Consider the following 27,753-nt stretch of genomic DNA (forward strand, 5'->3'; position numbering starts at 1 on the left):
GACATTTGAACCTGAAAAGTAATAACATAAAAGTACAAGGGAAAAGTGAGACTCAAACAGTCACTGAAATGCCTTCCTATTCCAAGACTAAGTATTATGCAAAAGTAGAAACTATTTCTAATGAACAGTTTAAAATTCTTAAAGTAAAAAACCAAACAACCATACTTGTGTAAAGCCAAATACAACACATATATATGTAAAAGGCAAGATAAAGAAAATATTTTCAATGTATCTTTTCAAAAACTACTTACAAATCAATAAGAAAATAATCTACCCAAAACATGGTCTAAGGACAAAAATAGGCAAGTCACAAGCAAATAAATCTAAATACTCAAACAGAAAAAATGTCATTAAATGGTACCACTCTTTTGTTTTATCCAAAGAAATATACAATACAAATGGAAACAATGAAATACTATTTGCCAACATAGTTTGAAAAGTCAATAAAATGGTAATCTTCACTATTGGCAAGTTTGCTGATAAACAGGCAATGACACATCTGTGGCAGAGGTATCCATTTGTACAGCTGTTCTGAAGGGCAGATTGGCAAAACATGTGAAAAGGTGAAAATGTGTATACCTTTGACCTAGTAATCCATTTCTGGGGATCAGTCCATAGAAGATAATTGAAAGATGCTAGTGATAATTTTGCTGCAAGAATTTTCATTTCAGGTTTGAATATTTGAAAGTTTGAAAACAACCTACATCTCAATCAATAAGGGATGAATAAATAAACAATAATATGTATAGTTATATAATGGAATGTGTCATAGTCATTAAAAAGTTATAGGCTGATTAGATATATTTATATTTTTGCCACAGAAATATTTTCCCTATATACTGCAGGTAAAAGGCAGATTTGAAAATATAATCTAGAAGATTTGAAGAGAAGAAAGTGAATATAACAGTATCTGTATCCATACACAGAACAAGAGCTGGTAGGGTACCTGCCTGCTGGTTAAACTTAGTAAAAGGATGTATCTGATGAGTCAAACCTTGGGGTGTTTTTTAGATTCTTTTGTTTGTAGATTCTGATTTCTATTTCATTATGGAAAAAGAATAGTCAGATATAGCTAAGGCTGGCAGAGAAGGAGTGTGTCTTGAATAGCCTACATGGGTTGGTGCTGACCAGAGGGTGTGCATGTTCTATAAACACTGAGTGGCCTGCACAATGGATAACATGAGAAATGTGTTTATTTTGCACTTTTTTTTGGTGGGGGGCAGTGTTGTAGTTGATGAGGGTCAGAGAGGGTCCAGATCCAGAAGGGTTCCCCATCTGGGCGATGTCTAAGTTTACCTGGCCTCCCTAAAAACTGCTCAGGCCCCAGGCTTGCTTTCTTCATTCTAGTTCAGGGACCTATGATTCATCCCCTGAAACCCTAATTATAACACCCAAACAAGGTCTGCTATGTGCAAAGAAACACCTGTCATTGTTTCAGTTTGCTGGCAGGGGGCGTGTATACTGTATGCAACCTGGCCCGATGATGTGCTCCTCCGATGCAAAAATCACAACTCAGGAGCGGTCTCAAGGTGAGGAGTGCTCAAGCCCAGATGTTCCATCTGCTTGGTGCCAAATAAGGGGAACAGTTTATGTCCCTCCGCAGTTCATACACCCATTCCTCAGAGCCACTGCCACGGTAGAAGAAGGGCTTGAGTTCTTTCTTCTTTATTTTTAATTAAAAAACTTTAAAATGTATTGGGGTGACATTGGTTAATAAAATTATATAGATTTCAAGTGTGCCGTTCTGTACTATGTCATCTGTACACTGCACTGCGTGTTCGCCACCCCAAGTCAAGTCTCCTTCCATCACCAGTACTTCCCCTTTACCCTCTTCTAGCACTCCCCACCCCCCTTGAGCTGTTTCTTTCAACCAAGAAAAGTATCCTGAGTTTGTGTTGGTTGCCAAGGCCTGTGGAGGGAGGGAGCAGAGTATGTAATTGCAAACCTCTCATTTATCAGCTTTGGCTGCTTTTGTGTCACCACATTACGTGTACCATTTAGCCTGTAATCTCCTGCACCTCTTGGAAGTACATTAATTACACAGAGAATGCCTCAGACCTGGCAAGAGATGACGAAAGAGCAGTCAAGGTATATCTATCCTCTAAGTGCCCAAGAGAATTGTTTACTGACTGACCTCATTCAAACTCAGATCATAGGCCTCAAGGAACCCAAGCTTAAGATACGGCCTCTTTGTAAGAATCCAATATTTTGACCTAGAAATATTGACCTTAAAAACAAAACAAAAAGCAAATGAGCAAACAGCAACTAAAATCTCCCATACAAGCATGGGTCCTCTTCCTCCAATTGCTACCTACTATAGCACCTAATGGACACAATTGTACATTTGGAGGTTTTAAAACATTTGAACACATAAGGAACCAACAGGAAGCTACTTAGTAGCTCTGCTAGAAATAATAATGTCATTCATCATGCAAATCAGAAATGGCATTACTATAACAACTTTGGCACATGCAATTATGTAAATAAATGTTATTTTTTAAAAAAGATTTTATTTAATAATTTTACACCGGGATCAGAGAGAAAGGGGAGCAGGAAGTATCAATTCATAGTTGCTTCACTTTAGTTGTTCATTAGTTGCTTGTCATATGTGCCTTGACCAGGCAAGCTCAGGGCTTCAAACCGGCGACCTCAGCATTCCAGGACAATGCTTATCCACTGTGATAAACTAGTTATTTATTTGGGCTCCTGGGAAAATTATTAAATATGAACCTTTCACTTAAATTTGGTTTAATGATTACAAAGAAGGGTTTCCCCCAAAATATTATTGCTAAGAAAAACAAACCTATAAATATATTTTATTTTGGGGGCCTATGTGCTTACTTTGTTTCCTATTTAGTAAAGTCTCACTAACTGGGGCCACATATGCAAATGAAAAACTTTAAATTAAAAGATAATTTGTAAATCTGGGGTAAAAATGTAGAAATCTGAATTGAATAGATTGTGAGGAAAACAATGACCAAAATGACTCAAGAGGCAGAACACTTGAATGGACCACTAAAAAGGGACCAGGCTCAGAAGCTTCATAAGCAATTTCTTTCAAGCCTTTACAGAACCACTGATTTCTATGATATTTCAATTATTCCATAGCATAAAACAGATAAAATGTTTTTAAAATTTATTTTATAAAGCTGACATAATGCTGATATCAAAACCTAAAATAGAAAAAGAGCCCCCAAACATTTCAAACAGATAAAAGCTAGCAGTGCACACAGAGAATAACAGCACATGGCTGCAAAGGGTTCATGCCAGGAATTTAAGAATGGCTTTAACATAATTGAGTCAATAAAAGTCCTCAAAACATTTGGAATAAAAAAGACAACTCGTATTATCTCCCCTGTTTTAAAAAACACCAACAAAAAGCAAAATGCCAAATTTTAAAGTAAGTTATGAAGAAAAGTGTATTTTATTAACATGATAAAGTTTATATGCATATATACACACATATAAATACATATTCACATATATATGTATATATAAATACAAACTCACATATATAAACACAAAGACATCCTCATACTTAACTGTTAAATGCTACAAACATGGTCAGTAGGTCAAGACAAATACAAGGATATCTACTGCCTTTTAAAATCTGTTGTTCTTAAAGTAATAAGGTGGCGCAGTAGAGTGTCGAACTGGAATGTGGAGGACCCAGGTTCGAGACCCCGAGGTCGCCAGCTTGAGCGCGGGCTCATTTGGTTTGAGCGAGGCTCACCAGCTTGAGCCCAAGGTCCCTGGCTCGAGCAAGGGGTCACTCTGTCTGCTGAAGGCCTGTGGTCAAGGCACATATGAGAAATCAATCAACGAACAACTAAGGAGCCGCAACGAAGAATTGATATTTCTCATTTCTCTCCCTTCCTGTCTGTCTGTCCCTATCTGTCCCTCTCTCTGACTCTCTCTGTCTCTGCCACACACACACACACACACACACACACACACACACACACACACACACACAAGCAGCCCTCAAACACGTAGAAAGAAGAGGGCAAGCACTAACCAATGTAAGTCCACGGCAGGACACCACGGGCCAGAACTCTGCTGCTGAGGTCCCCGACCAGAAGCATTAACATATTCAAAGATTAAAACAAACAAACAAACAACAGAATAATAGCAGACTGGAATCCCATTAATTTGTATGTACAAGCTTGTTACACAAAGGAGTTATGTGTACATCCCTTTTTTCTTATTATTAATTTTAGAGAGGAAAGGAGAGGGAGAGAGAGAGAGAGAAACACTGATTTGTTGTTTCACTCATTCATGCTGTCACTGGTTGATTCTTGTATGTCCTTGAGTGGGGATTGAACCCACAACCTCAGCACATCACGATGGGGCTCTAACCAACTGAGGTACTTGAAGGCCTTATGTCCCTTCTAGAGGAAGCCCTAACCACCTATAAGTACCTGAAGAGTACAAGAAAGAAGAAGGAGGTGGGGAAAATAGAAAGCTTTTCAATGTAAGGGAACAATGAAAAATTAAAGGCAAAGGTACTGAGCATAGAGTTCACTTGACAAGGGGAGAGATTCTACGTGAAAGAAAATTGTTTCCATGATTTAAAAAAAAGCACTAGCATATATATGAAATTCCACTTCAATAAACTTCCAACTTTTTCTAAGCTCAGGTAATGATATATCATATTCTACACAAACAATTCATAATGTTTCAAAAGAATTTATCCAGATTTTTAGAGTTGGTCAAAAGGGAATGTGCTTTTGTACCTGATGTGAGAGTTCCTATGAGATGGTTCTAATAGTCTAGATTTCAGGCTTTCCTCTGAAAGATTTTTTTTTTTTTTTACAGAGACAGAAAGAGAGTCAGAGAGAGGGATAGACAGGGACAGACAGACAGGAACAGAGAGATGAGAAGCATCAATCATTAGTTTTTCATTGTGTATTGCGACACCTTAGTTGTTCATTGATTGCTTTCTCATATGTGCCTTGACCGCGGGCCTTCAGCAGACCGAGTAACCCCTTGCTCAAGCCAGTGACCTTGAGTCCAAGCTGGTGAGCTTTTTGCTCAAACCAGATGAGCCTGTGCTCAAGCTGGTGACCTTGGGGTCTCGAACCTGGGTTCTCGGCATCCCAGTCTGATGCTCTATCCATTGCACCATTGCCTGGTCAGGCCTCTGAAAGATTTTTATACTTCACCTTTCATAGGGGGAAAAGGCAAAACAAAATCAAAATTCACCATAAAAGTACCCCAATTTTCTATCTAGATGCAACACAATAGCCTTTAGCATAAAATTAAGTTTATACTTTAAAATGAGGTGATTAAAAATATTTGACATGGCAGCAAAGCAACGGTCAGTTTTGGCAATCCAAAAAGAAAAAAAGTAATGTAATTAACATTCAGCTTAAGTCTAATAACATGAGATCATCCCGTTTTCCCTGGGTAAAGTACAAGAACACTTAGAACAATTAAGACGTCTCAGCAAGAGTTCTCACTCTGTCGTGGTCAACAAGACAGGTTGTAAAAGCACCTTTAATAATGGCTCGTAAACCCACAGTGGCATTTAAAAACATCAGAACGTACTTTTAGATAAAATGCAATTTGTGAAGCCAGAATCTTCCCTAACAGCAACTGACTGAAGAGTAGTGGTTCTTCAAGTGTCCCTATCCTGTCCTCCCCACCAGCAGCATAAGCCACACTTGGGAACCTGTTAGACATGGAAACTCTGTCACTTCCTGCCTGGCAATCTGGTTTACCAAACACTCTAGGTGTTTGTGATTTGAGGGCACCGCTGTGGAAGATACTACAGAGGTTTGCGTGTGAAACCAAGCACAAAATGCTCAATTCATTGTGTCAGGCAATTCCCATTCTGGTTGACCCAACCTCCATTTCCCACTGCCCATACCTTTTAGTGCACAGCCCAAAGAGTAAGATCCTGGTCAAACATGCTTTCAAAGGGCTCTTAGAGATAGGGCTAATGGAAAAAGTCATCTATTTTTTGTTGTTACCATAGTAACATGAAGCATCATTTACTCCTACAAGAAAGGTCCCTTTGCAAGGGACACTGAGCATTACAGAAAAATCTTGAGGAAACCAAATTTTGGAAAAGCAAATATGGGAAACTCAGCCTCTAAGGCTTCCATACACACCTTTAGAGCCCATGTTCTAATCTAAGTGAACTTTCCCTTCTGGCTGCCCAATAAGGAAAACATGTGTCCCAGGCCAACCCTCACTGTCTACACTGAAAGACATAATTTCCATGTGATGAGAAATGTCTTATTTCATGTCTCCTACTGGTCTCAGTCCCAAATCCACAAGGAAGCTGACCTTTTTTCATCTCTACACGTCCTTAATGACATTTCGCATCCTAGGATGTCCTTTAGGTCTACATCCAGTCCTATTCCTGGGAGCTGCCAGAAAAATAATAATGTCTATTTCTGGATTATAAAATCAATTTCATTTTGTGTATAATCCTTTATTTTTATAACTTATAAGCAGCTTCCATATTTCCATTTCATTCACTCCTTATAACAACAGGTGAGGTGGGCACAGTTTTATTGCCACTTTTCAGATGAGAAAACTGGCAGTCAGTGCTGAATTCAGTAAACAACTGACCATTAAATGTTAAGGAGGAAATACAAATATTTTAAATCAAAATTAAAGAATTCACAATGGCCAAAAGAATTCCCAAACTTGCTTGAATTTATCAGTCAAATGATATTCACCAGCCTGACCTGTTGTGGCACAGTGGATAAAGCATCAACCTGGAACAATGAGGTCGCCAGTTCGAAACCCTGGGCTTGCCTGGTCAAGGCACATATGAGAATTGATGCTTCATGTTTCTACCCGCCCCCTCTTCTCTGAAATGAATAAATAAAATCTTTTAAAAAATGATAATCACCAAAATTATTAGGTAGGTTTTTAAGTTGGGTGGCAGTTTTCTGGCGTAAGAGGGATGAGGATCAGGAAGATGAGACAAATAAGATACTCTCTCAATTACTAAGAGACATGGACAAGAGTGTGGTGGTTACCCATGGTGGGGGGGGAGGGAGGACATGGGAGGGAGGGAGGGAGAGAGTTAGGGGGAGGGGGAGGGGCACAGAGAACTAGATAGAGGGTGACGGAGGACAATCTGACTTTGGGCGAGGGGTTTGCAAAATAATTTGATGACAAAATAACCTAGACATGTTTTCTTTGAATATATGTACCCTGATTTATTAATGTCATCCCATTACCATTAATAAAAATTTATTAAAAAAAAAAAAAAGATACTCTCTCAATTATAGAACTGACATAACCTGTAATGAAATTCTATGGAGTTCATTTAACAACCATAACTTGATGGCACTAAGATTAATTAAGCTCTTATTACATGCCAGGCACCATTCTATGTTCATTAAGTACGTCCACCAACCCTATTAATATCACCATTTTACAGATGGGGAGAGCAAGGCACAGAGAAGCGAGGTGACTTGCCCGAGATTACACATCTTGCTCTCTGGACACAAAGGAGGATGTGGGACTGGAAGTGCCAAGCCCCTGTGAGGTTTGCTTTGCCAGTGACGGAAACCTGACATGGGAGGGCAGCCACCACAGCAACCTGGATTACTTTTCCAATGTTGCCATTTAATCAACAGTCTCCACACTCTCTCTGCCAAAACATCAATCAGTGCTCAGGCTCTAAGTAATCAGGAACACTAACTGGTTCTTCTCAGAGTGTCCCCATGAGATGGGGAGAGACGGGAGAGATCCTGATTTTCTAGATCTTGGTTAACGATGGAACACTGGCTGATTTGCCTGGAACTGCCTTCAACTACCTTAAGAAAATTAGAGAGGAAAGCAGCTCTGGAGGAAATATGCAAATTAAAGATGCATGTGATACTGATGAGTATTTAGTAATTTAGCAGAAAGTGAGATGGGAGGCAGAATTTCTGGTGAACACTTTTTTTTTTTTTTTTTTTTGTATTTTTCTGAAGCTGGAAACGGGGAGAGACAGTCAGACAGACTCCCGCATGCGCCCAACCGGGATCCACCTGGCACGCCCACCAGGGGCTATGCTCTGCCCACCAGGGGGCGATGCTCTGCCCCTCTGGGGCGTCGCTCTGCCTCGACCAGAGCCACTTTAGCGCCTGGGGCAGAGGCCAAGGAGCCATCCCCAGCGCCCAGGCCATCTTTGCTCCAATGGAGCCTTGGCTGCGGGAGGGGAAGAGAGAGACAGAGAGGAAGGAGGGGGTGGGGGTGGAGAAGCAAATGGGCGCTTCTCCTATGTGCCCTGGCCGGGAATCGAACCGGGTCCCCCGCACGCCAGGCCAACGCTCTACCGCTGAGCCAACCGGCCAGCGCCTGAACACTTTTTTTAAAAAAAAAAGAAATATAAAGAAAAAGGAATCCCCACTGGTATAAATTACTTCTGCCTTCTTTTTCCTTGATTTTTTAAAATCCACCAGCTGTTCACATTTTGGAATTATATGAGCCAGCTTTTACATTTATTTTATTTTATTTATTTTTTTTCCTTTGTATTTTTCTGAAGTTGGAAACAGGGAGGCAGTCAGACAGATTCCAGCATGTGCCGGACCAAGATCCACCCAGCATGCCCACCAGGGGGCGATGCTTTTCCCATCCGGGGCGTTGCTCTGCCATAATCAGAGCAATTCTAGCGCCTGAGGCAGAGGCCACAGAGCCATCCTCAGCGCCCGGGCAAACTTTGCTCCAATGGAGCCTTGGCTGTGGGAGGGGAAGAGAGAGACAGAGAGGAAGGAGAGGGGGAGGGGTGGAGAAGCAGATGGGCGCTTCTCCTGTGTGCCCTGGCCCGGAATTGAACCTGGGACTCCTGCACGCCAGGCCGACGCTCCACCACTGAGCCAACCGGCCAGGACCAGCTTTTACATTTTAATCCATCTTTTAAGCTTATACATCTTTATCTTAAGGAAGGAAACAAAGGTCAAGTTGACGTTTTAGGCAAAAAAGACAAATCAGATGATGAATGAATGCAGTCTTCCTGGGCAATTACACTATGATGGGGTAGAAAACTTTCAAAGGGCTTTCTGAAATTTGTTTACCTTTATCATTTCTTGCCCCGAATTTTCACTGAATAACTTAAGACCACCTTGAAATCCTATGAATTCAACAGAATTTAATAGCAAGTTCCAGAGTATTCCACATAATCTTTCTTTAAGGCAAAGTCCTAAACCTGAGAGATACAACTACAGAGACCACGGTTAGGTGACTTTTCATAGCCACATTCTCCCCATACTTTTTAATAATCCGGGCCCAATAACTGATTCACTGTGGGCTCTATGTGCTTAACTTTCTTTTTCTATAAAATGGGGGTAATTCCTTCTTCATCAGGTGAAAAGTAAAAGAGTTAATGCACTTAGCACAGTGCCTGACAGAGTAAAATGCTCAAGCTATTATTTTTACTACTAGAACTTGCAAAGAAAATTACAACAGGAAAACTGCATATAGGAGGCTTCTATTGTATTGGTAATGTATTATCGCTTTTAAAAACATCTAAAATAAGAACCATCAATACAAAAAAATAAAAAATAAAAGGTCTTAGAAAAGGCTGGGGGAGAGGGGCATCCATAATTATGCCACCTGTTGGTGAGTTTCAGGTGAGGATGAAGCTGGGAGCATCCGTTCTATAGTGATTCGTATTTCCCTTAGAGAATGCCTGCCCTTCTGCTTTGGTTGTTAACCAGGGTTTCATGGGCAGGATTATAGGCGGGTCCATGAACCCTCTGAAACTATACACGGAACTGGGTAAGGCTACGTCTCTGAGGGGAGAGGTTCCATAGCTTTTCTCAGACTCAGATGTAGCGAGCAACTTGCTTTACAGGGTTAAACTCAGGGGATAGCCACAGAACACTTCATTTCACAGAAGCTGCGGCAATAGCCACGACACCTGGGCTCTCTTCACACTGGACAGACCTGGTTCCCGAGAGTCCAAAGCCCGCCAGGCGGTGCACCGGGCAGCGCCCCTCATCACTTAGAGACCGACCTGTGAACTTCACCGCTGAAAATTCACCGGCTCCGCAGACCTGACCGGGGCTTGCGGGGTTTGACTTCCCCTCCCTTCCCCCATCCGTTGTTCCCGTCCGAGAACAAACTCAAAGGAAATTGGCAACTCTCCGTCTAAGGTTTCACTCCTGCCCTCAGTTGACTCTTAAACCACTTCTCCCAGGGAAATTAATTAAAAGAACAATTAATCCGCACAAAAATCCAAAATCTACCCCAAAACTCAAGAGCTCTGGAAGTTAGATTGAAGGCACCTCTCCTGGCTCTGATCATCTGCTAGGGCTCAGAGACAGGCAGGGGTACCAAAGAGAAGCAGGCAAGGTCTGCCTGGAGGGTCGGACGCTGGCCACCCTCCGCGAGTCTACACGCAGGGGAAGGCGGGCTTAGAGGCAGCCAGGTAAGCAGGTAGGTGTGGACAAGTATACGAACACACACAGACGCGGCGGATTAAAGTTCAAGCCCAGCACACACCACCTTCCTTTCCCGGGCGGGCGTTCTCACGCCCCGCCAGGCGGCCACTTTGCGGGGAAACCCTGCGTGTTCGATGTCCCCCTCTCTGGAATGGGCTCTCCAAATCCCTAAGAAGCCCTATTGACTCCCCTTGTCTCTCAGCCTCCAACCCTTGAAAAGCATTAACCTCGCTCCACTTTTCTAGGCGGGCACAGAAAACCCCCGGGAAAAAGAAATGAAGGAGCCGGGAGAAAGAGGGTGTCGCTGAAGGCAGAGGACGCGCGGCCGGCAGCGTACGTACCCAGCACGAACAGGGCGAGCTGTCCAGCCGAGGTGACCATTTTACGGGCGTGCGGGCGGCGGGCAGCAGGCGCTCCAGCCTCCTGCCCTACCTGCGGTGCCCGAGTGGCGAAGCGGCGCTGCGGTGCAGGGGGGAAAAGGCGCTGGCAAGAAAAGGCCAGCCCCCGCGCGGGCGGGAGGAGGGAGGACCGAGAAGAGCTCAGCTGGCCCCAGCGCTTCGGCTGCCCTCACCCTACTGCACTGCCGGCTAGGCGGAAATGGGAAGGCGGTTACCGTCACCTCTCCGCCACTCGGCGACAGAGCATGGGGGACCACCCTCCCGCCCCAATGGGGGGTGCCCCCCTAAGGGCACAGAAGGTGGGGGTTTGGGGCTGGGGGCGGAGACGTTGCGCGCACCAAGAAGGGCGCGGGCGGTGGGGCGGGGCGATAGGGGACTCGGAGCCCCGCGGCAGGAGCCTGGCACCCAGGCCAAGGAAAGGCAGGAAGCGTCTGACTTCAGACACCACCTCAGACTAGTAGCTCAGTGGGTCCCGGACCCGCGCCAAAGGTCGCTGCCTGCTGCGGAGCGGTAGCTGGAGCCGGAGCGTCCCCAGGCGCAGTGGCAGCTTCTAAGCTCTAGGTGGCAGAGCAGAGCCGCCCGGCAGGGATCACCTATGCCCATTGCCACTGCAGGGGTCACCTGAGCAAAGGATTTGGGACACGGCCTTGGGCCCTGAATGCGACCTGACCTGTGAGCTTCGTTGGTCACCTGCCAAGAATTGGCCTAAGGAACGTGTTCCCTAGAATCAAGCAGATAATTGTTAGACAAGGTTGCTCACATGCGCCCCCATCCCAGCAAAACATACTTAACTCTAGGGACACTTGCTGCCAGAGCATAGCTCCCCACGTTCACAGGCAAGCACACTGTTAAGGTCAGCCGGTCTTCGTCCATGTTGCCTGGGACTGATAATATCGACGGGTCTCTGTTTATAGGGCACCTGATTACCACTACCCCCAGCCCACCCCAATACAGGCAGCTGAGGTCAGGAGCTGGGTAGCATGCTGTGATAAGTGCTCCCTGAGAGAAGGGTCTATGCACTGGGTGGCCCTTTCAAGATTTGTGGCCTTGCACTGGCCCTTGATGCTAGAATTTGGGGAAGTGGAGGGGACAGAGGGAAGACATTCTGGGCAGAGAATGGAAGAACCATAGGTTCCTTAGGGGCTATCCATAGGTTTCTTGGGACTGTTGATAGGGTACAGTATGCCCTATGGCAGGCAGTGATCAGTGGTATTCTCTGGATGCCTGGTACTCAGGGACTAATTCTCTTTTCTTAACCCCTCTAGCCTAGCTGCTCTGGGTAGACCCCTTCTCCCTGGTGGGTGGGTGTGGGGGGAAATCTGCTGTTTTCTTGGCCCAAGGATTGGATTCTCAGGGTTAACTTTTGCTAAGATTGTTTCATATAAGCTGAGAGGCCTAGTTTCAAAAATGAAGCACCAAGCCATTGGCATCAACATTTGGACAGGAAACACCAGTGTGGAAAGGGATTTTTAAAACAGTGTAAATTTACTTTGAGAAACCATTTCTTTCAATGTATTTGTTGAAGGATACTTGGCTGTTGTCTCAACCCTTAATGATCCATGATGAGAGTTCATAGTAGTCCTAGGGTGCCTGTGTCTGCACCCATGCATGTACAGGGCACATGCACACTTTCTTCAGTAAGTGGTTCCTGACCCCCTTCAAACATCCATGTTCACCTCCTTCAGAGCAATCTTGACTTGTTCTGGTGGCTCATCTGTCTCCTTCCTACACGAGCTTGCCTTGGCTACAGGAGGGAAGAAATCAAGAGTTCTTCAGCTTCCTCTGTTCTCCAGTACCCCCACCCCCACCACCATCACCAGGACTGGACAGTGGAACCTGTCACCTTGTTTCTTGCTGAGACACGCACATCAAGTTCACAGTGGCTGAGGACGGGCTGACTAAGCTGGTGACTGTCAGATTCTCTCTCCTCTGCTTACACACGAAGTTGTGGTTGCAGGGGGTGGGTGGAGAGATGCGGCAGTAGAACCAAGCCAATGAGCACATCCCGTCAAGACGGAAAAATAAGAGATAATTTACCATCTTATAAACTAAAGAGTATTCAATTCAAAGTACATTCTAATGCTTGGAATTTGTTGACTCTCCCCCAACATTTTCAAGAGCAGTCCATATCAATAGTTTTATAAACCTTCCAATTTATTCAAGCCAAACAGGTAATCAAGGGTTGGGTTTTCAGAATGTTTCCTATAACATCTGTTGTAAACTGAACTGTAAACTGAAAAAAAAAAAGAACATTTATTTCCAGAACTAGGAGGATATTTAATATCCTAAAATGTTAATACTCCACCTTTGGCACCTTTGTGTGTCTCATTTAATCCTTACAAACAAACTTATGAGATAAATTCCATATCCCTTTAATATAAAAAGCAATTGAAGCCTAGAGAATTTAGTAACTTAGCCAGAGTTACAAAACCAGCAAGTGGCAGAGCTCAATTTTGAAAGCAAAACTAGCTGGTTTCAAGGCCCGTGTGTTCGTTTCTGTGCTATGCTGCCTCAGTTCCACATTTTAATAAGAATAGTTAGTACTGAACTCACTGGATTGCTGTGAGGACTAACTGCAAGATTTCTTCCTTCCTTCCTTCCTTCCTTCCTTCCTTCCTTCCTTCCTTCCTTCCTTCCTTCCTTTTTTCCTTTCCTTTCCCTCCCTTCCTCCCTCCCTCCCTCCTTTCCTCCCTCCTTCCCTCCCTCCTTCCCTCCTTCCTTTTTTCTTCTTTCTCTCTCTCTCTCTCTCTCTCTCTTTCTTTCTTTCTTTCTTTCTTCTTTCACATGCTTAGCACAGTATTTGATACCAACAAATCTAACTATGACTTAAAGGAAAACTCCCTCAGTGGCCATACTTTCTACTTCTCTCAATTTCCTACCATTATCTTTATTTTATCATTTCCATCTCAGAACTTTGCTGGTGCATATGCACATATGTCTGTGCATGCACACAAACACACCTTCCTACAGGGGGAGTTTCACAGCTAAGTCAGGAGCTATGAATTTGTTTCTCAGTCTGTGCTGTAACAGGAGTGGGAGGGGGGATTACAGAATGTGATTTAGAGCAAGAAATCATTCTTCCCTAAAGGGTGGTATTATGCATTTATATTTTGTCAGTATAGAATGCATTGCTCTTCGAGCTGAGTGAAATTCCAGTCATAGCCCTAGAAGCTATGTAGACACGCAGGTGCATTCCTCCAGCTACAGGCACTGTCTCACTTGGCCACTGAAGGTCCTATTTCTGTGTGGAACCTAATGAATGGTGGCCTTTTCACTAGGAACCCACTTGGGCTGCCTTTGCATGCACTTGCTTCAGCTGCCCTGAGCTCAAGGTGAACCCCTGCTGTAAAAGCCAATCACAGCTCCTCCTCCCTGTGCAAACACAAAAGAACTATGTTATGTTCTACTCAGAGGTGGTTGAAACCCCACTGTCAGTTTCCCCTTTCCTTTCTTCTACATTCTTATTACAGAGTATTTAAAGACTTCTCTTCTTCACTGTAATCAGCCTCTCTCTCTATCCTGATTTATCTCTGGAAGTGATTGTGGGCAACCCACACCAGAGTCTTCATTGAGTGATTCAAGCCGGCACTGTTCAGATCGGCAACTACCCAAGACAGTGAGTCAACAGCCTAGATATTCTTAGGGAGGAAGCACAGCCATGGGCCACAGCACTGAAGGAATTACAATTCCTGCAGACAAGCCTCACAGAGAGCAATGACCAGAGCAATGACCAGGGGGCTACAGGACCTTTCTGGGTGGCAGCAGCAGACAAGGGGGCTGAGAGGGAAAACAGGAAAGGGTTTCTGGAATAGCAGGAGGGCAAAAGTCAGATGTCATCTGTGTATGAGAGAGTGAGTGTGTGAGAGAGAGGTTTTATAAAGGACTCTAGAAAACTGTATTTAGGCAGAGTGAAAAGATTTCAATGTGTTAAGAAGTTTAGAAAAGAAATCTAATTCAAAGTAAGGTATTGTCCAAATATTGAAGCCCTGAGAAGACTTAGCTATTAGTGCAGGGGTCCCCAAACTACGGCCCCCGTGGGCCGTATGCGGCCCCCTGAGGCCATTTATCCGGCCCCCGCCGCACTTCTGGAAGGGGCACCTCTTTCATTGGTGGTCAGTGAGAGGAGCATAGTTCCCATTGAAATACTGGTCAGTTTGTTGATTTAAATTTACTTGTTCTTTATTTTAAATATTGTATTTATTTCAGTTTTGTCTTTTTACTTTAAAATAAGATATGTGCAGTGTGCATAGGGATTTTTTCATAGTTTTTTTTATAGTCTGGCCCTCCAACGGTCTGAGGCACAGTGAACTGGCCCCCTGTGAAAAAAGTTTGGGGACCCCTGTATTAGTGTATTCCTTATCTCTAGCTGAAAGAAAAATAGGAAACTATGGTTAGTTTATTTTACAGTTTTCATTACCAGCCTAATGGGTGGGGTAAGAAGCTGTAAAAAGCATTTGCTTTGTCCTCAGCTACTGGGGTGATATTCATGGCCATAGTTGTCCAAAGACGGGTATGATCTTCTGCTTAGCACCTTCCACCCCCAGCGCTTGGATCTGTCTTGGGAATGCACATTGAAGTTGTGTATTAAGCTTGAATCCTTCCTTCTCAAGGGTATCACAGGATGGCTCTAAAGCCCAATATTAAGGTCTGGAGGTTGATGGTGTCATGGTCCAAGCAGCTCTAAGATGTCCAGGCACTAGATCGAGTCTCTTAGGACTTGGCCTTACCAGATGGTTGCTGCAACTGGAAATATTATCTTCTCATATAGCTTGTGAACTGTCTAGATGACTGGATGCAGTAGAGGTACCCAGAAGATTCAGCACAGCTCATGTCAAACCTTTCCAGTAAGAACATTTGGAGGAGGAAGAGCTGTGCATTCAATTATGTCCTTACTGTCTTTGCTGCTGGCCTACTGGCAGCCTCAACCATAGGGCCACACCATTCTGAAGGCTGAGAAGATTGCCCACCAAATTTCTCAGGAGTTCCAAGGGAAAGACCCAAATCAAATGCCTAGAAATCCTTAGGCAAGTAAAACTAATGATGTTGTTGGAAACAGGGTAGTGATGATTGAGCAAAGCAAAGGATGGACAAGAAAAGAAAAATATAAAGAATTGAGGAAGGAGAAATAAAAGAAAGTTGAAAACTGCAGAGGAGGCTTAATAATTTTTTTTCAGTGATGAGTCAATCAGTCTGATATACTCAAAATACTCCCCAACTCGGAGGAAAAGGGAAAAAAAATTATGAGAGATAAGTTATAAGACAAAGACAAAACTAGGATATCCAAAACAGTTTTAATAGGGACCCCAGAAAGGACCATAGAGCTGACAGAGGAGAAAATGCTCTTGTTCCCCCACAGGCGGGATAGTGGTGAGAGGAGGAGGTTGCAGATTTCAGAGGTCTGTAAGGGGAAGAGGACTTTGTCTAAAGGTCTATGAAAAGTGGGAGGAAAACTTCCATTCTGTGACAGACATTCAGACCAGTGCACTGAACTTCCCATCCTGCCTTTCTTCCAAAGCCCCATTGAAACAGCCAAAAATAAAAATAAAATAATAAGAGGGGAAGATCTGTTACTGTTGAAAACAGGGGGGAAAAATTCCACCCACATACCAGACATTTTAAGGAATTTCTGTGCAACTTGATGCAGATACGACCAGTTTGAGAGAAGAGTTAGACAACCCTTCACCTCACAGAAAAAAAAAATTTGTGATGGGACCCCCCCCCCTTCCCATCAAATCCAAGTTTGGTTGTGACAAGGGCTGTAGACAAAAATGACAAGAAAGCCAGGAAGGGCAAATGTCCATCTTCTCAAAGCATCCAGGAAGTGCCCAGGTACTGGATACACACAGGAGAGAAACCCCATGGGGTACTCACATTTGATATAGACAGATCATGCCAAGGGGCCATGATGGTGAGGGCTGCCACACTAGCTCCTAGCTAGCTTTATGTGGTTAGAGCAGGTAGGAACAAAAAATTCTTTAATGTGAAGACAAAACTCTGCTCTTTTGGGAGTCTCCACAGACAACTGGCTCATGACAAGCTTGTTATGTTTGAGGCACTGGGTTAGGCACTAGAGATGCAACAATGGACCAGTAGGGTGTTCTCTGCTTCATGGAGCTATTCCAGCAGAAGTATCAAGTTACCTGTGAGAGAAAATATCACATTGATATTTGTCACATAAATGCCAAAGACAACATGGCAATATCCATGTGATTTTGAGGAGAAAGGTGTATGACTTAAAATTCTGTTTCATATTAAGCTATTTTAGACAAGCAGCTATTACAAAGAAAGCAATACATGTACCACCCCAACTGAAAAAAGACTCCACAGAAAATATTCCAGCCAAGCAAATAAATTCAATAATGTAAAAGAAATAGCATAAAAGAAATGTCAGTGAATTAATAAAAGCAGTAAAATTTAACTGCTTACTCCTGATTTTTTATATATTTTGGCACTCGTTGGATGCCAGTTGGATGAAAATGTCCTTTTCTTGCTACTAACAGAATGCCAATTTTGTGTGACTGACAACATGCCCTGACCCAGAAGATAAAGCAAGACAATTTCTTGTCTTGGTGATGATTGGCCTAGGGCTGGGCATGTGATTAAGTTCTGGCCAATGAACTGCCAGGGAAAGTCTCCTGTTAGACTTCTTGGGGAAGAACTTGCTTTTTGATAAAGATAGGAAGTGAGGTAGCTTGACTTTTCTTCCTGCCTTGAAGATGGTTGCCTAAGGATGAAATATCTGGAGTGTGGCATCCATCTTGTGACCATGAAAAGGCCAAAAGAATCTGAGAGATGCCCAGTGAGGACCCTGAAGCATATTGAAGAGCTGCTGAACCAACCCTGGACCCACCTCCTTTTACTCGCCCTTTTATATATGTGGTATAATTAAATGTCCTTAACGTCTGAGCCACTGTTAGTCAGGTATTCTGATAATGTGAGGCAGAAGGGATGGTTGGATATTAAGATAATTCTTGAAAGAAAGCATAAATACAGGAATTAGGAGCTGGGATTCAATCATAATAATAATCTGAATCTAAAAACCCAGATTATTGTTATAGAAACTGGGAGGACAGGATGGCATAGGAGAAGGGAAAGAAAAAGTTGCTTGCTTTGTCATCTTTAATTAAAAAGAATTAATAGTTACTTAAAATTCTTTTCTTTGATAGATATAAAAATTATTTTGAAAATTTAAATATAACTAGTAATTGAAGTAAAATAGAATACATCTATATTTCTTGAGGATAAGAGACAGTAGATAGAAACAGATATAGATTATAGGTAGATAGACAGACAGAGAGATTGATAGGTAGATAGATAGAGACATAGAGACATAGACAGATAATGCTAGCAAAAAGAGAATAAAAGAAAAAGTCCAAAAAATGTAAAAGCCAGAAAACATATATGATCAGATGGTAGAAGTAAGCACAAATGTCAATAGCCAAGATCTGGAAACAGCCCAAGTGTCCATCAGTGGACAAGTAGATTAAAAAACTGGTACATATACACAATGGAATACTATGTGACCATGAAAAAGAAGGAAATCTTATTTTTTGCGATGGCATGAATGGACCTGAAGATTATTATTGTAAGTAAAATAAGCCAGGCAGAGAAAGATAAATATCATATGATCTCACTTATATGTGGAATCTAATGAACACAGTGAACTGAGGAACAGAATAGAGGCAGAGGTGGGGTCACAGGGACCAGAGGGACAGCAGTCAGAGGGAAGGGGGATGAAGGGATGGGATCAGAGAAGGTAAAGGGATTAGTGAAATTATATATATTTATACATAACACATAGATACAGATAACAGGACAGCAAATCCTAGAGGGAAAGGGGGAGGGAGTCAGGAGGAGGGGGGCAAAGGGGGTGTAATGGTGAGTAGGGGGTGGGGGTGAGGGAGTTATATTGAGTGGGACACTTGAGTCCATGTTAACGCAATAAATTAAAATTAATAAAATTTTTAAAAAAAGAACTACACTGTTACTATTCCTGCTTTAAACAGAATTACTAGCACCTATAGTTTTAACTCCCCTTTAAAAATACAAAATCCAAGTAGAGGCTTTTAAGAAACAGTGATATAAACAGCAAATATAATTACCCTATAAATGCAAATCAGAAGAAATCTGATGAGGTAATATAATTATGAGAAAGCAAGTTTGAGCAAAAAAATTAATATATAATTATATAAATGGTCATTTGGTCAAAACTGTTAGGAATATGAAGTAAACTACGAGGCCAAATTATGATCCCTTTGTGCCGTACATTGTCACATTAATGGTAACCCCCAAGGAAGCCTACTTCCTGTTACCCTGTGCTTGGTTATTTCCCTCCCACATTGGGTCTGGGTTTGGCCGTGTATCTTGCTTATAGTTCAGTGAAACTTCGGTAAACCAAATGATACAAGCAGAGACTTCAAAGCCATTGTGCATTAGGGTTTGTCCTCTTGGAATGTTTCTGCCATCTTGAGCAGAAGCCCAATCTACCAGAAGAAGAGAGGCCATATGAAGCAGAGACAAGCCACCATTCCTGAACCCAGTCCCCATCCAATCCACCAGTTGAATTCAGTTATTACAGTAAATCCATCCAACTCACAAGATCATGAGGAATAGTAAAATATCATTGTTTTAAGCCATTCAATTTTGGGGTGTTTTGTTATACAGCAATAGATAATGGATACATTGAGCATTTCTCTGTGACACCTCAGAAGTATAAATATTTAGTAAAGTTATGATACATTTGAGAAATATAATTAATATATACAAATCAAGATTTCCTACTATACAAATATAAATACATTCTTTTCAAATAAAAATGTTTGGGATTCAGCCAAACATATTAAAAAAAATTTTAGCCACAGATTTTATTTTATTATTTAGAAATAATAAGACAAAATGAAGTGACAATTTAACTTTAATTGAAAGCAAAAATAATCTAAGGAAAGCAGAAATGTGGAGTCACAAAGCAAAACATAATGGCTTAGCAAAGGCAATAATCAAAGAGTAAGTGAAAGAATGTCTTTGAAAAGAATAATAAAAATGGTAAGATTAATCATGAAGAGTGAAGAAAAAAATTTAAGTGTACAGTGTTGGGAATGAGAAGCAGGACAGAACATGTGAAAAAAATATTTCTAATAAGAAAGTATGCATAACTCAATGTTAAATTTGAAATTTTTCATTAAAATGAATAAATTTTCTAGGAAAATACACTTGCCAACTTGACTTAAAAAGAAGTACAAACTTGAGCCATAGCCAGATAGCTTAATTAGTTAAAGCACCATACTGAAGCACAGAGGTTGCTGGTTCGATCCCTGATAAGGGCACAAACAGGAACAGGTTGATGTTCCTTTCTCAATCTTTCTCTCCCCCTTCCTCTCTCTTTAAAATCAATAAAATAAACATTAAAAAATTAGAAACTTGAAAAGATTAATAATCAGAAAAGAATTGAAAAGTTGTTAAATATAATATAATTACTCCGTAAAAGATGCCTGTTCCACAGAGTTATAAAGTAAATTTCTTTTAGTCCTTAAGGAATTTAATGTTCTTGCTGTTTAAAATATTCCAGAACATAAAAAAGAATAAAAAATATCCCAGTTCAGTTTTTCCCATTGAAGCAACCCTGATATCTCAAACTAACAAAAGTAGCAAAAACAATAAGTGAAAACCAAAGACCAAACTTAAGAGAATAGAGAAAAACGTAAACAAAATGCTAGCAAATCAAATCCAAATTATTTGATTTGGATTTATGTTTAAAATATTATTAAACATAATATACTATGACCAAGTCAAGCATTCTCTGCTAATTTGGGTAGTATTTTATTAAATAATATTAAATAATTACATTTTAAAAATGAAAATATAATTGGCATATATAACATACTAGTTTCAGATGTACAACAAATGATTAGTTATTGTATATATTATAAAATTGTTATCACAATAAATCTAGGTAACATCCATCCCACACATAATTACAAAAATTATTTTAACATTTTAAAATCAAAGATAAAACTTAATTATCCCTATAGTTGTAGGAAAAGTTCTTAGTTCACTAGAAATACACTATTTCATTAATGTAGGGAACACCTATGTCAATTAGCATCAATAAAATTCTTCATGTGAAAATATTAGAAGCAATCCTATTAGAGGCAGGACCCAAACAAGGATGCTAATCTAACCACTGTTTTCTAACCTTCTCCATAAATTTGATTTGATGGTGAAGAAGAGGTTTTTTGTTTGTTTGTTTTTAAATTTATGATTTTAATTTATTGTGTTTACATAGATTCAAGTGTCCACCGAATATATCTCTCCCCACCCCCATGTTTCCCTCTGCCCCCTCCTTCCAATGTCTTCCCCTCTTCCCTCCAGGATTTGCTGTCCTGTTCTCTATAATGCTGTGTTATATATAAATAATTTCACTGATCTCTTTCCCTTCTCTGATCTCATCTTCTCTTCCACTTTCCCTCCGGTCCCTTTGATCCCGCCTCTGCCTCTGTTCTGTTCCTCAGTTCACATTGTTCATTGGATTCCTCAAATGAGTGAGGTCATATGATATTTTTCTTTCTCTGCCTGGCTTATTTCACTTAGCATGATAGTTTCCAGGTCCATCCATTACCTGGAAACTTTACCATGAAAGGTAAAATTTCCTTCTTCCTCACGGCCCCATAGTATCCTATTGTGTATACGCACCACAGCTTTTTAATCCATTCATCCACTGAAGGACACTTGGGCTCTTTCCAGATCTTGGCTATTGTAAACAATGCTGCAATAAGCATGGAGGTACATTTCTTCTTTTGAATCAGTGACTTGGTATTCTTAGGATATATTCCTAAAAGTGGGATAGCTGGGTCAAAGGGCAGTTCCATTTTTAATTTTTTGAGGAATCTCCATACTGTTTTCCACAGTGGCTGCACTAGTCTGCATTCCCACCAGCAGTGTAGGAGGGTTCCCTTTTCTCCACACCCTTGCCAGCACTTATTATGTGTTGTTTTGTTAATGAGCACCATTCTAACAGGTGTGAGGTGGTGTCTCATTGTGGTTTTAATTTGCATTTCCCTAATGATTAGTGACGTTGAACATTTTTTCATATGCCTATTGGCCATCTGTATGTCCTCTTTGGAGAAGTGTTTATTCATTTCTTTTGCCCATTTTTTGATTGGATTGTTTACCTTTCTGGTGTTGAGTTTTACAAGTTCTTTATAAATTTTGGTTATTAACCCCTTATCAGACATATTGGCGAATATATTCTCTCATTGTGTGGGTTGTCTTTTTATTTTGTTAATGGCCTTTTGCTGTGTAAAAGCTTTTTAGTTTCATATAGTCCCGCTTGTTCATCCTGTCTTTTATTTCACTCGCCCGTGGAGATAAATCAGCAAAAATATTGCTATGAGAGATATCGAAGAGTTTACTGCCTATGTTTTCTTCCAAGATATTTCATGACTTACATTTAAGTCTTTAATCCATTTTGAGTTTATTGATGTGAATGGTGTAAGTTGGTGATCCAGTTTCATTTTTTTGCAAGTAATTTTCCCAACACCATTTGTTAAAGAGACTGTCTTTACTCCATTGTATGCTCTTACCTCCTTTGTCAAATATCAATTGTCCATATAGGTGTGGGTTTATTTCTGGGTTCTCTGTTCTGTTCCATTGATCTGTATGCCTGTTTTTTTTGCCAGTACCAAGCTGTTTTGAGTACAATGGCCTTGTAGTATAACTTGATGTCAGGAAGTGTGATACCCCCCACTTTATTCTTCTTTTTCAAGATTGCTGTGGCTATTCATGTATTTTTTGGTTCCATATAAATTTTTAGAATATTTGTTCTATCTTTGAAGTATGTCATTGGTATTTTAATAGGAATTGCATTGAATTTATAAATTGCTTTGGATAATATAGACATTTTAATGATGTTTATTCTTCCTATCCATGAATATGGTATATGCTTCCACTTGTTTGTATCTTCCTTGATTTCCTTCATCAATGTTTTATAATTTTCTGAGTACAAGTCTTTAACCTCTTTGGTTAAATTTATTCCTAGGTACTTTATTTTTTTGGTTGCAATAGTGAAGGGGATTGTTTTCTTTTTTTTTTTTTTTTCTTTTTTTTTTTTTTAATAAATTTTTATTAATGGTAATGGGATGACATTAATAAATCAGGGTACATATATTCAAAGAAAACATGTCTAGGTTATTTTGTCATCAAATTATGTTGCAAACCCCTCACCCAAAGTCAGATTGTCCTCCGTCACCCTCTATCTAGTTCTCTGTGCCCCTCCCCCTCCCCCTAACTCTCTCCCTCCCTCCCTCCCATGTCCTCCCTCCCCCCCCACCCTTGGTAACCACCACACTCTTGTCCATGTCTCTTAGTCTCATTTTTATGTTCCACCAATGTATGGAATCATGTAGTTCTTGTTTTTTTCTGATTTGCTTATTTCACTCCTTATAATGTTATCAAGATCCCACCTTTTTGCTGTAAATGATCTGATGTCATCATTTCTTATGGCTGAGTAGTATTCCATAGTGTATATGTGCCACATCTTCTTTATCCATTCTTCTATTGAAGGGCTTTTTGGTTGTTTCCATGTCTTGGCCACTGTGAACAGTGCTGCAATGAACATGGGGCTACATGTGTCTTCACGTATCAATGTTTCTGAGGTTTTGGGGTATATACCCAGTAGAGGGATTGCTGGGTCATAAGGTAGTTCTATTTGCAGTTTTTTGAGGAACCACCATACTTTCCTCCATAATGGTTGTACTACTTTACAGTCCCACCAACAGTGAATGAGGGTTCCTTTTTCTCCACAGCCTCTCCAACATTTGCTATTACCCGTCTTGTTGATAATAGCTAATCTAACAGGAGTGAGGTGGTATCTCATTGTAGTTTTGATTTGCATTTCTCTAATAACTAATGAAGCTGAGCATCTTTTCATATATCTGTTGGCCATTTGTATCTCTTCCTGGGAGAAGTGTCTGTTCATGTCCTCTTCCCATTTTTTTATTGGATTGTTTGTTTGTTTGTTGTTGAGTTTTATGAGTTCTTTGTAAATTTTGGATATTAGGCCCTTATCTGAGCTGTTGTTTGAAAATATCAGTTCCCATATAGTTGGCTGTCTGTTTATTTTGATATCAGTTTCTCTTGCTGAGCAAAAACTTTTAATTCTGATGTAGTCCCATTCATTTATCTTTGCCTTCACTTCTCTTGCCATTGGAGTCAAATTCATAAAATGTTCTTTAAAACCCAGGTCCATGATTTTAGTACCTATGTCTTCTTCTATGTACTTTATTGTTTCAGGTCTTATATTTAGGTCTTTGATCCATTTTGAATTAATTTTAGTACACGGGGACAGGCTGTAGTCGAGTTTCATTCTTTTGCATGTGGCTTTCCAGTTTTCCCAACACCATTTGTTGAAGAGGCTTTCTTTTCTCCATTGTGTGTTGTTGGCCCCTTTATCAAAGATTATTTGACCATATATATGTGGTTTTATTTCTGGGCTTTCTATTCTGTTCCATTGGTCTGAGTGTCTATTTCTTTGCCAATACCATGCTGTTTTGATTATCGTGGCCCTATAATATAGTTTAAAGTCAGGTATTGTAATGCCCCCAGCTTCATTCTTTTTCCTTAGGATTGTTTTGGCTATTCGGGGTTTTTTATAGTTCCATATAAATCTGATGATTTTTTGTTCCAGTTCTTTAAAAAATGTTATAGGGATTTTGATGGGAATTGCATTAAATTTGTATATTGCTTTGGGTAATATGGCCATTTTGATTATATTTATTCTTCCTATCCAAGAACAAGGAATATTTTTCCATCTCATTGTATCTTTTTCGATTTCCCTTAACAATGCTTTGTAATTTTCATTATATAGGTCCTTTACGTTCTTTGTTATGTTTATTCCTAGGTATTTTATTTTTTTTTTGTTGCAATCGTGAAGGGGATTATTTTTTTGAGTTCGTTTTCTAATATTTCATTGTTGGCATATAGAAAGGCTATGGACTTTTGTATGTTAATTTTGTATCCTGCGACCTTACTGTATTGGTTTATTGTTTCTAATAATCTTTTTGTGGAGTCCTTCGGGTTTTCAATGTATAGGATCATATCATCAGCAAAAAGTGATAGCTTTACTTCTTCTTTTCCGATATGGATGCCTTTTATTTCTTTGTCTTGTCTGATTGCTCTGGCCAGAACTTCTAGCACCACGTTGAATAAGAGTGGAGAGAGTGGACAACCCTGTCTTGTTCCTGATTTAAGGTAGAAAGTCCTCAGTTTTATGCCGTTTAATAGGATGTTGGCTGATGGTTTATCATATATGGCCTTTATCATGTTGAGATATTTTCCTTCTATACCCATTTTGTTGAGAGTCTTAAACATAAAATTGTGTTGTATTTTATCAAAAGCCTTTTCTGCATCTATTGATAAAATCATGTGGTTTTTGTTCTTTGTTTTGTTGATATGGTGTATTACGTTAACCGTTTTGCGTATGTTGAACCATCCTTGAGATTCTGGGGTGAATCCCACTTGATCATGATGTATTATTTTTTTAATATGTTGTTGTATTCGGTTTGCCAGTATTTTGTTTAGTATTTTAGCATCTGTATTCATTAGAGATATTGGTCTGTAGTTTTCTTTCTTTGTGCCATCCTTGCCAGGTTTTGGTATGAGGGTTATGTTGGCCTCATAAAATGTGTTTGGAAGTATTGCTTCTTCTTCAATTTTTTGGAAGACTTTGAGTAGAATAGGAACCAAGTCTTCTTTGAATGTTTGATAGAATTCACTAGTATAACCGTCTGGGCCTGGACTTTTATTTTTGGGGAGATTTTTAATAGTTTTTTCTATTTCCTCCCTGCTGATTGGTCTGTTTAGGCTTTCTGCTTCTTCATGACTCAGTCTAGGAAGGTTGTATTGTTCTAGGAATTTATCCATTTCTTCGAGATTGTTGTATTTGGTGGCATATAATTTTTCATAGTATTCTACAATAATTCTTTGTATTTCTATGATGTCTGTGGTGATCTCTCCTCTTTCATTTTGGATTTTATTTATTTGAGTCCTGTATCTTTTTTCCTTGGTGAGTCTTGCCAAGGGTTTGTCAATTTTGTTGATCTTTTCAAAGAACCAGCTCCTTGTTTTATTGATTTTTTCTATAGTTTTTCTGTTCTCTATTTCATTTATTTCTGCTCTGATTTTTATTATCTCCTTTCTTCGGCTGGTTTTGGGTTGTCTTTGTTCTTCTTTTTCTAGTTCCTTAAGGTGTGAAGTTAAGTGGTTTACTTCGGCTCTCTCTTGTTTGTTCATATAGGCCTGAAGCGATATGAACTTTCCTCTTATTACTGCTTTTGCTGCATCCCAGAGATTCTGATATGTCGTATTTTCATTTTCATTTGTCTGTATATATCTTTTGATTTCTGCACTTATTTCTTCTTTGACCCATTCATTTTTTAGAAGTATGTTGTTTAGTTTCCACATTTTTATGGGTTTTTCCTCCTCTTTTTTGCAGTTGAATTCTAGTTTCAAGGCTTTATGATCAGAAAATATGCTTGGTACAATTTCAATTTTTCTAAATTTGCTGATATTGTCTTTGTGGCCCAACATATGGTCAATTCTTGAGAATGTTCCATGTACACTAGAGAAAAATGTATACTCTGTCGCTTTGGGATGAAGTGTCCTGTAGATGTCTATCATATCCAGGTGTTCTAGTATTTTGTTTAAGGCCACTATATCTTTATTGATTCTCTGTTTGGATGACCGATCTAGAACCGTCAGCGGTGTATTGAGGTCTCCAAGTATGATTGTATTTTTGTTAGTTTTTGTTTTAAGGTCAATAAGTAGCTGTCTTATATATTTTGGTGCTCCTTGGTTTGGTGCATATATATTAAGGATTGTTATGTCTTCTTGATTCAACTTCCCCTTAATCATTATGAAATGACCATTTTTGTCTCTGAGTACTTTTTCTGTCTTGTAGTCAGCATTATTTGATATGAGTATTGCTACGCCTGCTTTTTTTTGGGTGTTGTTTGCTTGGAGTATTGTTTTCCAGCCTTTCACTTTGAATTTGTTTTTATCCTTGTTGCTTAGATGTGATTCTTGTAGGCAGCATATAGTTGGATTTTCTTTTTTAATCCATTCTGCTACTCTGTGTCTTTTTATTGGTAAGTTTAATCCATTTACATTTAGTGTAATTATTGACACTTGTGGGTTCCCTACTGCCATTTTATAAATTGCTTTCTGTTAGTTTTGTATCTAGTTTGATTCTTCTCTTTCGTTTTTCTATCATTTGTTTTTGTTTGTTTGTGTTCCATACTTCTTTCCTCTGTTGCTACCTTTTTTAAGTCAAGTGTTTTTGTGGTGGTTTTTTTAAGGGTGGTTACCATTAAGTAATGAAAAGGGTACCTACCATATTCATTGTAGTACCCTATCTTATAAGTATTTCTGCACTTCATCGTCCTTTGCTACTGTTAATCTCCATCCTCTCCCCCCTTTTTTTCCTTTGTTGTCACAGTTTAAGTTTGGTTTTATTGTGTTCTTGGTGGAGCTGTTACTTGTGGTGTTGTTTTCTTTTGTTCTTTGAATCTGGTTGGAAAACCCCCCTTAGTATTTCCTGGAGTGGGGGCTTTCTGTTGATAAATTCTCTCATCCTTTCTGTATTTGTGAATGTTTTTATATCTCCTTCATACTTGAAGGATAGCTTTGATGGGTATAGTATTCTTGGCTGAAAGTTCCTCTCTTTCAGGGATTTAAATATTGGGGTCCACTCTCTTCTAGCTTGTAGAGTTTCTGCTGAGAAATCTGATGATAATCTAATAGGCCTTCCTTTATATGTTGTACTCTTCTTTTCCCTGGCTGCCTTGAGAATTTTTTCTTTGTCATTGGTTTGTGTCATCTTTATTATGATGTGCCTTGGAGTGGGTTTGTTGGGGTTAAGAAAACTTGGTGTTCTGTTTGCTTCTTGAATTTGAGGCTTTAGTTCCTTC

General features: G+C 40.2%; 1 protein-coding gene and 1 long non-coding RNA gene across 3 annotated transcripts in view; one reads left to right on the forward strand and one right to left on the reverse strand.

The window, feature by feature from the left end:
• The window catches only part of TGFA (transforming growth factor alpha), a 102,982-nt gene extending 91,892 nt beyond the window's left edge, over positions 1-11,090 (reverse strand). Inside the window, exon 1 of the mRNA XM_066267340.1 lies at positions 10,736-11,090. Within this exon, the coding sequence (XP_066123437.1) occupies positions 10,736-10,775 (40 nt within the window). The 5' untranslated portion in view covers positions 10,776-11,090. The remainder of the gene's footprint in view (positions 1-10,735) is intronic.
• The window catches only part of LOC136330476 (uncharacterized), a 57,935-nt gene continuing 40,646 nt past the window's right edge, over positions 10,465-27,753 (forward strand). Inside the window, exon 1 of one of the 2 annotated variants that reach the window (XR_010730312.1) lies at positions 10,465-10,767. This is a non-coding gene — a long non-coding RNA (uncharacterized lncRNA). The remainder of the gene's footprint in view (positions 10,768-27,753) is intronic. The other variant, XR_010730313.1, reaches the window with a different exon arrangement.

The sequence above is a fragment of the Saccopteryx bilineata genome, chromosome 3 (genome assembly GCF_036850765.1).
Source record: "Saccopteryx bilineata isolate mSacBil1 chromosome 3, mSacBil1_pri_phased_curated, whole genome shotgun sequence".
NCBI lineage: Eukaryota > Metazoa > Chordata > Mammalia > Chiroptera > Emballonuridae > Saccopteryx > Saccopteryx bilineata.